General features: G+C 43.8%; 1 protein-coding gene across 1 annotated transcript in view; it reads right to left on the bottom strand.

Moving 5' to 3' along the window:
- The window catches only part of IL17REL (interleukin 17 receptor E like), a 36,276-nt gene extending 26,090 nt beyond the window's left edge, over positions 1 to 10,186 (bottom strand). The window contains exons 1-5 of the mRNA XM_063135012.1: positions 10,165 to 10,186; positions 9,142 to 9,251; positions 4,938 to 5,052; positions 2,051 to 2,190; positions 1,061 to 1,132 (exon numbers count right to left, since the gene is read on the bottom strand). Of these exons, the coding sequence (XP_062991082.1) occupies positions 1,061 to 1,132; positions 2,051 to 2,190; positions 4,938 to 5,052; positions 9,142 to 9,251; positions 10,165 to 10,186 (459 nt within the window). The remainder of the gene's footprint in view (positions 1 to 1,060; positions 1,133 to 2,050; positions 2,191 to 4,937; positions 5,053 to 9,141; positions 9,252 to 10,164) is intronic.
- Between the last annotated feature and the right edge of the window lie 1,845 nt (positions 10,187 to 12,031).

Raw genomic sequence — 12,031 nt, 5'->3', positions numbered from 1 at the left:
GCATTGAGCAGGGGGTTGGACTTATAGGCCCCTTCCAACCCTACTATTCTATGATTCTATGATTTAGCACCACCATCTCCTTCCAGATAAACCCAAACGGCTCTTTTTTCTGATCTCCTTGTACATATTCATTAGATTCCAAGTAGACAAATACATTTTCATCTTCTTCTTTCAGGGTGGCTTGTTTAGACAAATAGCAGCCACATAATCCATTAAGCAAGTAATGGATTATGTGGTTTACCATCAACTACCTGGTTATACAAAGGCCTAAAGAGAGATGCATAAATTCATTTTAAGTCATAGAACACTCTGACTTTAACAGTCCAAAGCTTCATATTTCTACAGACACTCCCAAAGATGTGCATACATTTTTTTTAGAATGTAAAACATACCTAAAAACATAATTTAGGATTTAAAAAAATTAAACTGATTGGGCTTGTAGATATTGTGCCTTCTAACCTGGAAACTCTTCCTCCTAATCCTAGATGTGTGGGGATGGGCTATGGAAGGACACCGTGCATTAACTTTGGTCTGAGAAACGTTTACATTTGATTTTGTATTTGTTAATCAGTTTCTACCCTGACAGTTTCTTTCTGTCATGGTAGCTTACAGAATAATTCAACAAGATAAATATGAAATAATATATATAAAGTAGATTGAATATAACTCCCAAAATAAAGCAGCAGTTAACACACAGTTTAAAACAGGAGCACAACTTACAATAAAATTAAAATATATCTAACATAAAATAAAAAAAAATGTCTTCACTGCCTATGTAAAAGCAGTCAGTGAAGTGGCTAGCCATACTTCTGTGGAGGCCATTCCAAATTCTCTTTATGATTACCTCACAATGTGGGGCTGGTGCTGAAATTGAAAATCGGATCTGCACTAACACTAAACACAGGTTTTGAAAGAATTCTACATGCATGATATAGTTCTTTGGGTTCTCTGGGTCCCCATTTAGGGATATTGCTCTCTGTCTAAAATAATGGTCCTTTAGTTACTGTGATGCCACATTTTAAGCTAGGTTACATAATCAAACCATGTTGAAAACATTTACCTCAATGCACAGACATGGCAGCAGCTGAGTGTACAGTAAGGAAATGGATTTCACCAAGTCCTTACCTTGAACCTAAAATGGGAAAACAGCAGGTGATAAGTCTAGCATTTCTGCATACCAAGTGGTGTTTCATAACTCTGCGTGTCTTGAGTCTCATGGCTGTCCCAAGACATTTCATTGCCTGAAACAAAGGACAAGATGGTGCTCTCCCATTCCATGTACAAAAGCCAACTGGACAGGCAGTTGAATCTTACTTCAGTACTGGTGATGGGACAGCCTTCTCTAGCATGTCTGAGGCCAGCAGCAGGTTAACTTAGGGTGCACAGGGGGCAGGACACAGGGCACCCACAGATTTCTCCTTCAAAAGAAGGGAATGGCTGGGGGGCTCGGGACAAACAGCCAAGGCATTGCTGCTGTCACACACAGATATGCCATCTGCTGCCTCCTGAAATGGTTGCTTCACTCTGTCTAATGATAGGGCTGGCCCGATCGAATCTACAGGCACTTTGCAACACAAGAATACTTCAAACTGGTTCAAGATGGTTGCCTGAGTGCCATTTTCATAGTGCTGTTACAGCTTTCTAAGCTTACTGTTTCAAAAGCCCGTGGTTGGCTCAGAGGCTCAGATCTATGGCAAAGCAATAGGACTGGGGCTGTCTTCTGGTTGACTCGGAGAAGCCTGCCTATGACTATCCATTTGGTCCAAATGAGGACAAGGATCTTGTAGTTGTGTAGAAGAGGGCGCTTTCGCAAATGCCACCTATCATGCCAGGGAGAGAACAGCCACACTTGCTGAAATCCTCCTTTCTGTCCAACCATTAAAGGAACATTAACTTGTGTTGACTTCCCTTATTGGGATGGTATAAAGAAGAGTAAAAACAGGAAATAGAGAGTCCAACAGTTAACGGAGGCCAACATTTATTGACATAAGAACATAAAAACAGAAGAAGAGCCCTGCTGAAGCATTTTCAGATTCTTCCGAGTACTTACCAAGGTAACTGGCCCTTCATCCTCGCACACAAACCATTGATGGCATAACCGTACATAATAATCTGTGCCTTGAGCAACATCCAAAATATTCACAGAAATGGTTTTTCTTGTTCTGTCCACATCAAATGCCATTTTGCCAGCTGAATGGTTTTTTAAAAAACCAAAAAAACCAAAATGTAATTATATAAAGAAAGATTTCTGCTTGCATTTTACATGAACAAGGAGCATTTTGTTGATAAGGGTCAATACGATTATATTATTTTTTCTGTGTTTTTGTTTTTAAACTTACAATAAATAATAATAATAATAATAATAATAATAATAATAATAATAATAATAATTTAAAGACTTGAAATTCCATACCCACTGTGAATGTTGAGTGGGTATGAGAGTTGGTTTCAGTTAGCATTAAGGTCACAGAAGTTGCAATTCTATACAAAGTTACCTAGAAGTAAGCCCTGTTGAGCCCAGTGCAACTTACTTGTGAGTAAATATGCCTAAGCTTGCATTGCCAATTGTCATCTTCCTTTCCGATGTGTATTGTCCATGAAATTGTAGATGAAACGTACCTGACAGAACAACCCTGTGCATTGCTCAGAAGAAAGCTCCAAGTTATTCAATGGGGCTTACTCTCTAGTAAGCATGCTGAGGTTTGCATCCTTTGGCAGCTGCACAACTGCCATATTGCTTCACGAAATCATGCCATCTTGCAAAGAATCTAAAATATTTCTGGGTGTTTTAGGAGTTTCCTGTTTTAATGTGGGTTTCGTTCCTCATGGGGTTGTCTTCATGGTATTGAGTGGGTGCCTCTCCACCACCAAACCTGGCGATATCTCTGCTGTGGGGTGGCAGAAAGTTATTTACATGAAGGGAGGCAGCATGGGCTTTCCAGCGGCCATTAGGCTTGCCGGGCCCTTCCTCTCCCCTGGCTTCCAGCGACCAATGAGAGGTCGCCTTATGCCCCAAGCAAAGACAAATGGGGAAGCGCCACACTGACTTCGCTCAGCCAAGGAAGTTGGGGTAAGTCCCCGACTTTTCTGCTGTGGGCCTTCGGCTCTTTGCCCTGGGGTGGCTTCAAATCAGTGGCTGTGTCATATAACCAATGCAACGCAGATTCGGAGCCACCCCAGGGAAAGACTATGTGCAGAAAGCTCCCAGGTAACCTGGGAAGCCAAATTGTAACATTTAATATTTCTGGGTCAGCTGGGGAGCGGAGGTGGCCTTCAAACACTGTCAATATGGGTTGTACCCAGAAAGTGGAACACTACTAGACGTCTCTCTAAAACAGAAGTAGGGTTTGATTTTACAAATAATGGAATCAGAATATTTTGGATAAACAAGGGGTATGAAAACAACATCAAATTTAGTTCCCCAAATCATACATTCCTATTTTAAACTAGTTGAAAGCTGCAGTTAACCATATGATAAGTAGAATTCAGAAACAATGGCAGTGTTCTACACGTAGTGCATGTAATTTAGACTGCCTGTACCTCAGGCTTACCAAAACAGACTGGAATATTTTTCTCCACATCACGATTTCTGCAGTCTGCAAAATACAAAACAGATTTTTCAGCCTGTTTATTTTCTTGAGACGCCTGTCTGTCTATCCCCTTGAAGCCTGACCACGTGCCAATAGAAATCCTTTCAGGGCAGACAGATTAGCGTTCAGAATGGGATAGGCAACCTGGTGCTCTCCAGATGTTTAGGACTACAACTCCCATAGGCCCCAGCCAGTTTTGTACTCCAAAACATCTCAAGGGCCCCAGGGGTTGGATCAAATGTTAGTCTAACTTGTGTCCCATTTATTTCAATGGGTCTTCTGTAAGCAGGACAAACCTTAGATACAACCCCAGTTTGCCTATTTATGGTTCCAATCTGAATTATATGGATGTGATACAGATTGATACAAATGTGGGTGGAGCTTGAGGTATAAATAGTGGACTTTCTTCTTCAGTCTGACTGAAACCAGGAAGGGCGAATATTTTTCCCATCCTGATTGTGTGCCTCCAGTGTATGTGTGTGTGAGTGTGTGTGTGTGAAAGAGAATTTAATTGCCTTGCCTAGTAGCAGCACATTGAATCCCTTTGTGAAATGCATTGTTCATCTTTGATGACAATCAACATCTATGCAGATAAATCTGTTTTTTGTTTCATTTCGTTTGGAAATGGATTTTTGCTATTAGGCATCTTTGAAATGATTCCCTTCATATTTCTTATGGAAGTCAGTGAGGGCTGGTAGCTTCGATTTCAGTGGGAGTGAAAATCTATTCTTGCTTTCAGTCAGAACCAGCCAGAACTCTAAAGGAGCTATCTAAGCCCCAAAATGGATTCACAGTCCCAGCAAAATCAGAGCCATCAGCCTCCACTGATGGAAGCCTCCATTATTTCCAAGACTATTTCTAATTCAATGTACTTTTATAAGACCTCACTGACTACGGTTCATCAGTTCTGATTTAAATGCTGATCCTACGCACAGGGCATCCCATTCTATTAATGAACCATGGAAAATGCATGTGCAATGGCAAAAATGTGCTCTAGGAAATCTGTAGGCAGTGCAATACATATACATAGTACACATAGTGGCATTTTAAAGGTACTTTCTCACCCTTGACTACATGGGGCTGCAGTCACTTAGATTAGTGGCATAGGGCATATCTCAATAAAATGTATTGCCCCAAATTTGCCACTTAAGGTGATGCTGATTGGATTTGGAAAATCTATGCATATTTCAGAATCTGGATGATATTAGTCAGTTAATTGTACATACATCAAGCTTGGCACAAAAGAAATGACCAAGTTCCCAGTCAATATGAATCTCAATTTTAGCAATAATGATTCCACCCCATCCCACTGCCAAGACCATGATTTTTCTAAACAGAGATTCCTACCTTCAACATAATATTCTTCAGTCAATTGAACTCCACAGTAATTTGGAATCATCCTCATGGTCACATGGAGCTGTTGGCCTGCACTGACTTCAAAGCAATTAAACTGCACTTTCACCTGTTTGGAATACATACAGAAAGTTGAGGGGCTTGTAGGTGATTTCCAGATAATGCAGGAAGCTAACAAAAAGAGAACAAGGTTAGATAGATAGTAGTGGTTTTGACTCATTCTACAAGATTGCTTTGTTCAAACTTGTAAAATGTTATATGCTTTCTATTGCTTTCTCACTGCGTAAAAAATATTCAAATGAGAGGCAGACTGGCAGATTTTCAGGAGTTTCCAAGGATGCATTTGCCTAAGTTCCCTGATTTCAAATGCTGCCCCACTTCAAGAAATGCATGAATAAGATGCCAACTTCAGAAACGTTGATAAAAGTTTTGACAAATGTGGCGATGCAATGATCCTTTGTGAACGCAGGGCCTCCCACCCAGTCAGACCATTTGCCCATCGACAAGGCGTCTTAGAATGAGAATGCAGTTCTAACCCCTCCATTGACGTGAATGGAAGCGCCCACTCTGAATTCACATCACGGAAAGCTCAGAGATTTCGCGTATGATAAATGAATATTATTCGCTGAAGTAGACTGTAGATCTCCTATTCATACTAATAGATCAGAAATACAACAGATGAGGATACCATTAGAGTAGGGGCAAGGAACCTCTTTCAGCCTGGCTAAGTTCCATTTTGGAGAAGCTCTCAGGAGCCATCTTCCAGTGATGGATTGGGCAAAAGGCAAAACGGGGAAGGGCCAAGATATCATAACTACCAGCATATTTTAACTTAAAGCTGTTAAGGCCAATAACTAAGTATTATGAGAGGCATTTCAGCCTTTTAGAATTGGGTGGGGGTGCAAAACCTAGGAAACCACCAAATTATTGCCAATCAGGAAGAAGGGGTGTGGTCAGAAAAGGGGGTGTGGCCAACTGAGGAGAGCCAGATTGGAACTATAGGAGGGGCAGATTTGGGCCCATGGGCCTGAAGTTTCCAATTCCTATATTAGGATTTCTGAAGTTTGGACTGTGACCCTATGCACAATTGCCTAGAAGTAAGCCTCACAGAACACACTGAGATTCCAAGTCAACATGCTTAGGTAGGGTGACCATATGAAAAGCAGGACAGAGCTCCTATATCTTTAATAGGGTGACCATATGAAAAGGAGGACAGGGCTCCTGTATCTTTAACAGTTGCATAGAAAAGGGAATTTCAGCAGGTGTCTTTTGTATGCATGCAGCACCTGGTGAAATACCCTCTTCATCACAACAGTTAAAGCTGCAGGTGCCCTGCCCAATTTCTTACCCACCTCTCCCTTTGCTCCTGCAGCTTTAACTATTGTGATGAAGAGGAAATTTCACCAGTTGCAACAACATGCATACAAATGACACAAGCTGAAATTCCATTTCCTATGCTACTGTTAAAGATAGCATAGCATTTCCTCCTTTTCATATGGTCACCCTATCTTTAACAGTTGCATAGAAAAGGGAATTTCAGCAGGTGTCTTTTGTATGCATGCAGCACCTGGTGAAATTTCCTCTTCATCACAACAATGAAAGCTGCAGGAGCCCTGCCCTCTTGATCAGATACAAAAGAGGTCAGGGCTCCTCTATCTTTAACTGTTGTGATGAAGAGGGAATTTCACCAGGTGCTGCATGCATACAAAGGACACCTGCTGAAATTCCCTTTTCTATACAGCTATTAGAGATACAGGAGCCCAGTCCTCCTTTCCATACGGTCACCCCATACGGCTGCGCTGCCTATGAAGAGAGACTGAAAGAATTAGGCATGTTTAGCCTGGAGAAGAGAAGATTGAGGGGAGACATGATAGCACTCTTCAAATACTTGAAAGGTTGTCACACAGAGGAGGGCCAGGATCTCTTCTCGATCCTCCCAAAGTGCAGGACACGGAATAACGGGCTCAAGTTAAAGGAAGCCAGATTCCGGCTGGACATCAGGAAAAACTTCCTGACTGTTAGAGCAGTGCAACGGTGGAATCAGTTACCTAGGGAGGTTGTGGGCTCTCCCACACTAGAGGCCTTCAAAAGGCAGCTGGACAACCATCTGTCAGGGATGCTTTAGGGTGGATTCCTGCATTGAGCAGGGGGTTGGACTCGATGGCCTTGTAGGCCCCTTCCAACTCTGCTATTCTATGATTCTATGATGCTATGAGCATTGTTCACAGGAAACTGGCTGCAGGTCACCCCTGTTGGCTCTGGCTGTGGATGCACTTCCCCACGTGTACCACGCAATGCATCCAGCCAATTTGGTGGAGCCCAGATGAGCCTCACGTTGCGCATGGCTGTATCCACATTAGCTATATGTGTGTGCATGTACAGAAGGCTTCTTCTATGTGTGAATCACCTTGCCTGACTGGGGCAATGATCAAAACTCTAGCCACAAATCTGCACAACGATCAGGTCGCTCAAAAGAGACACCAGCTTTTTAGCAAAACACTTCCGATAAACATATTCACTAAAAATATAAATAGATGGTTGCTAAAAGAACATTGCCAGATCCAAATTTCAAGAAATGAGAGATTTGTTGGAACTGCCACGGCACCGTGACTAAGGGACATTCATGATGATCTGCAGAAGTGTGAAGTAAGCAGTGTGGTGCGTAATTAGTTTTTCATCGCCCCCAGTGTGTGTTTTTAGGATAGCTTTCTAAATGAAGGCATCTGGGACTAATGGCATGAAAGAACCCAAGCCCACACACACGCAAACAGAGTCATTATGGTGGTTTCATAACACTGATGCATACACAAACCACAACCTCATTCTGAGACAGACATTAATCAGTCCACAAATGTGGTTACAATTAGAATCAAAAGCTCGCTCCTCTTTTATCGCTGTTGTGGATCACATTTTAAATCACTGCAGTTTCATGTGTGAGCCTGCAGCTATTTGCCGATACCGTTATGGCTTTGGCAAACAACCCAGACGCAGGAACTGCCCAAGGTGGCCAAATTGCAGTCAAACCCAGAAATAGCCTGCAAGGCTTACTATCATCCATCATTCCCCCAAGAATGCCCCATCCCTCCTTTCCCAAACCATATATTCGGGGGCAGAGTTGCATTGGAAGCGAGGGATCAGCAAGCAGTAAGGGAAGTGCTTAGCTGTCTGCAATCCTTCTGCTTTGGCCTTCCCACCACCACTATCACGGGGTTTATTTGTGGTTTCAGGACCAGGTTTTGGGAGGGGGTAGAAGTGGGGGAACAACTGGTTGTGAGGGAGAATCCACAAATGGGGAAGGGTAGGATCATATGAAAAGGAGGACAGGGCTCCTGTATCTTTAACAGTTGTATTGAAAAGGGAATTTCAGCAGGTGTCCTTTGTATGCATGCAGCACCTGGTGAAATTCCCTCTTCATCACAGCAGTTAAAGCTCCAGGAGCCCCGCCTTCTTTAACTACAGTAACCAGATACAAAAGGGGACAAGGCTCCTGGAGCTTTAACTGTTGTGATGAAGAGGGAATTTCACCAGGTGCTGCAGACATACCAAGGACACCTGCTGAAATTCACTTTCCTATGCAACTGTTAAAGACACAGGCGCCCAGTCCTCCTTTCCATATGGTCACCCTAGGGAAGGGAAAAGCACCCCTCCCAATTTTCTCCTGCAAATACCACCACAGCATTAAAAAGCTATAGCTCCTATAGAGTTCTGACTGGTTCTGACTGAAACCCAGAGTGGATTCACCACCCCACTGACCCCAGAGCCACCAGCCACCACTGCTGTTGTTTTTCCCTAAGCTGCCTAAAGGAAAACACAATTGAACCTGGGGCCTTAGCTAGACCTGAGGTTTATCCCGGGATCATCCCAGGGTTGTCCCTGCCTGATCCCAGGATCCCCTGTGTGTCATTTACATGCACAGGGATAACCCCAGGACGATCCCGGGATAAACCTTAGGTCTAGCTAAGGCCTGGGTCTCTCATATCTAGGCCCTACACCAGCCTTCCCCAATTTGATGCCCACCAGATGTTTTGGACTACAACTCCCATCATTCCCAGCCAGCATGGCCATTGGCAATTATGGAGGTTGCAGTCCAACTACACTGATAGCCACTATATCATGTTGTCTCTGTCTAACTAGAGGTTTGCTTCTCCCTAAAATCTGAAAACTGTAATGATTTAAAATAACAGAATGAAACATTTACCTTCTTTACAGCAAGTTTTACAGGCACCTGCCTAGAAATCTTCAAGCTCACACACTTTGTGTTCTGGGTATCCACAGAGAGAATACAAATTTCCATTCCAGGGATATTTCCTACAAATAATTGAGAAACAGGTCCTGTATCATGCGATCATTTTAAAGACACAAGTACAGTTGCATCTGGGGGAATAAATTAGCCACATCTAATAAAATATTGCAAAAGACAAAGAAAGAATGAACCACAGAGATTTTTTTAAAAAAAGAGCCAACTGTGAAGAATAGCATAATACAAGTTGGGCATGTCCATTTAAGAATCTCCAATCTGTTAACAGACTAGCTATTCCATTTCCCAGTAACAACGGTGTAGTAAGCATCCCTCAAAATACACAACTTCTATAGCACAGGTAAAACATCCCATCAACACTTTTAAATTCTACTTCCCTGGACTGAAAATGTGTTAATAGCTGATTTCTATGCCTATCTCTTGAACCTGGCCAACTCATCAGGATCAAATCTGATTGGAGGATTTCCATTCAGAACCAATCAATGGAGGATTATCAATCCCCTCCTGTCAATCCTCTCCCCACTGACTCCACAGAATAAAGGCAGAGCTAATTCTCCTAAGAAATTGTTTTCACTGGACTTTTGAGAGGAACTCTGCTACTTGTATGTAACTTGGGAACCCAGCTTTCAGTATAGACTATGGCCATAGCTAGACGGGCTGATATCCCGGGGATTGTCCTGGGATCGTCTCTGTGCATCCACATGATGCACAGGGGATCCTGGGAGTAGGTAGGGATGATCCCTTCCTTTTCCTGGGATATCACCCTAGCCTTTTTTCGTGTTTTTCCACGGTCTCGGGATGATCCTGAGACCGTAGAAAGTGTGGCCCGCCATCACAGTTTGTCACAGCTCCTCATGAGTAACCACAAGAAGCCGGGCATGGGGCACAGAGCTCCTCAGGAGCTCTGTGCCCATTGGGTGGGGTGAGCGGGGAAATTATTTTTTTAAAAAAAAAAACCCTCACCTTTTCCACACGAGCGCTCCATCCCCTTTAAAAATAAAAAACAAAATGGCGGGCACGATGTCACGCACCGCGTGTAAACAGGGGCGACAATCTCGCGATCATAAAATTGCGAGATCGTCGCCCTTTTACCCCCATTGTCTAGCCATGGCCTATGTGGAGGCTCCCTTGTTTATTTTCTTTTATAATAATGCTACCTTACTTGATTTCTCTAGTCCCTTTCTCCTCTACTTTAAATAAAAGTTTCTTAATTAGAATTTGTGGTTCAGCTGCATACTGTAAGCACTCCAGGAATATTCTTCCACAGTAATGAGATGAAGCTTGCTCAGCACTCTCTGAGGATCCAGCCAGCAGCACCTCCCCTCCAATTGGTTTGGGGCTACCTTCACCCTGCAGGCCAGAGGGTAACCGAAGGATGGTGGGAGTTGCTAAGTCAAGAGGGAGTGTGACATTTTCACACACAGAGATAGAGGTGCACAATTTAAATAGAAAAGACAGCACAGGGAAGTTATTCTCTCCATGCGCCTTCCTCCCCATCCAAATCACACTCGGGTCCATCCATCAAACAGCCGTGTGGTGGGCTGATGAGGCACAAGTAGCAGGAGAGGAAAGTGCGTGAGGGGAATCACCCTTGTGTGCTTTCCTCCCCAGCTAAATTGTGTTCTCATCTGCCCACCACGCAGCTGTTTGGCTTGCAGGCCAGAGCACAAATGGGATGGGGAGGGAGGTGGGATGACTCTCTCCGTGCACCTCCTCCTCACCACAGACCAATCCCCTTCAGGCCACCAAATAGCTGAGTGGGCGAATTCAAGCTGCCCACCTGTGGTCTACATGGACTGGAAGTGACCCCTTCAGCTGTCACACAGAATTTTTTCCCTGGCCTACCTGGTGATGCTGGGGATTGAACCCAGGACCTCCTGCACATGCTTGACCATTGAGCGTTACCCAGATTCCATCTTCTGACTTACCACCAAGATGCAGGGTCCCCTTAACACTTAAGTGAAGAGAACATTCATTTTGTGCAATGCACTTCATTACAGTCCAGAGGTTCATACTTCTCAGGGTGGTTGGAGAAAGCGAGGCAGGAGCATTACGGCAGAAACTGTTTAAAATACCAGCTGTGAGTGTCCAAAAAAGGAAGAAGAAAAGTAGATGTAAATGTGAAAAATAAAACTCAGATTGCCACACAGTATTTGAAAGCACTTAAGAGAATAGAGGTGTTAATACAAAAAAAAAAACCCTCACGCATTGATCACGGGAGCAGGGGTGAAGCACTTAGCAATCATACACCCGGCTGCTGAAACACGCACCAGTCATGCCCCCTACCAGCTGTGCATTCAGCCAGTGCTTGAACGAGGCGTACACACGTACAGTGCCTTCACGAGAGGTGGGAGTCTGGACCAATCAGGACCCACTCTCGCTGGTAGGCACTCTACATGCATACGCCAGTATGTGCTTAGAGCTGCTTCACATGCTGGTTGAACATGAAGCTAACAGGAGGCGTAGCTAGTGAGCATATGGGGGGTCGGGAAATGAGGCCTGGCTGTTGGGCATGCCCCTGCTTCCCTCCCCATCCATGAACACAGGAGGGGTGTCCGAATGACTGCTTCCTTATATTTTACAGAATCACAGAACTGGCTGGGGATCCCAAGGTCCTCAGATTCAACTCTTGCCACAAGCCCAGGATAGATAAGCCACACAGACTAGAAAATATTTTTTCCCCTCAGCAAAGAACAGGTGCACTGAGAAAGCACTAACAGCAGGCATAAAGAAGCAAGCAGTACAGCTCCAGGTTCCTGAGGTTCTTTGGGCAACACACCCTCAGTGGGCCTCCTCCCTCAGTCTACCTTCTAAAGACCATTGCCAGCTG

This window comes from Elgaria multicarinata, chromosome 9, assembly GCF_023053635.1.
Source record: "Elgaria multicarinata webbii isolate HBS135686 ecotype San Diego chromosome 9, rElgMul1.1.pri, whole genome shotgun sequence".
Classification (NCBI taxonomy): domain Eukaryota; kingdom Metazoa; phylum Chordata; class Lepidosauria; order Squamata; family Anguidae; genus Elgaria; species Elgaria multicarinata.
The sequence above is the reverse complement of the archived record's forward strand: the minus strand, read 5'-3'. Positions and strand labels throughout refer to the sequence as shown.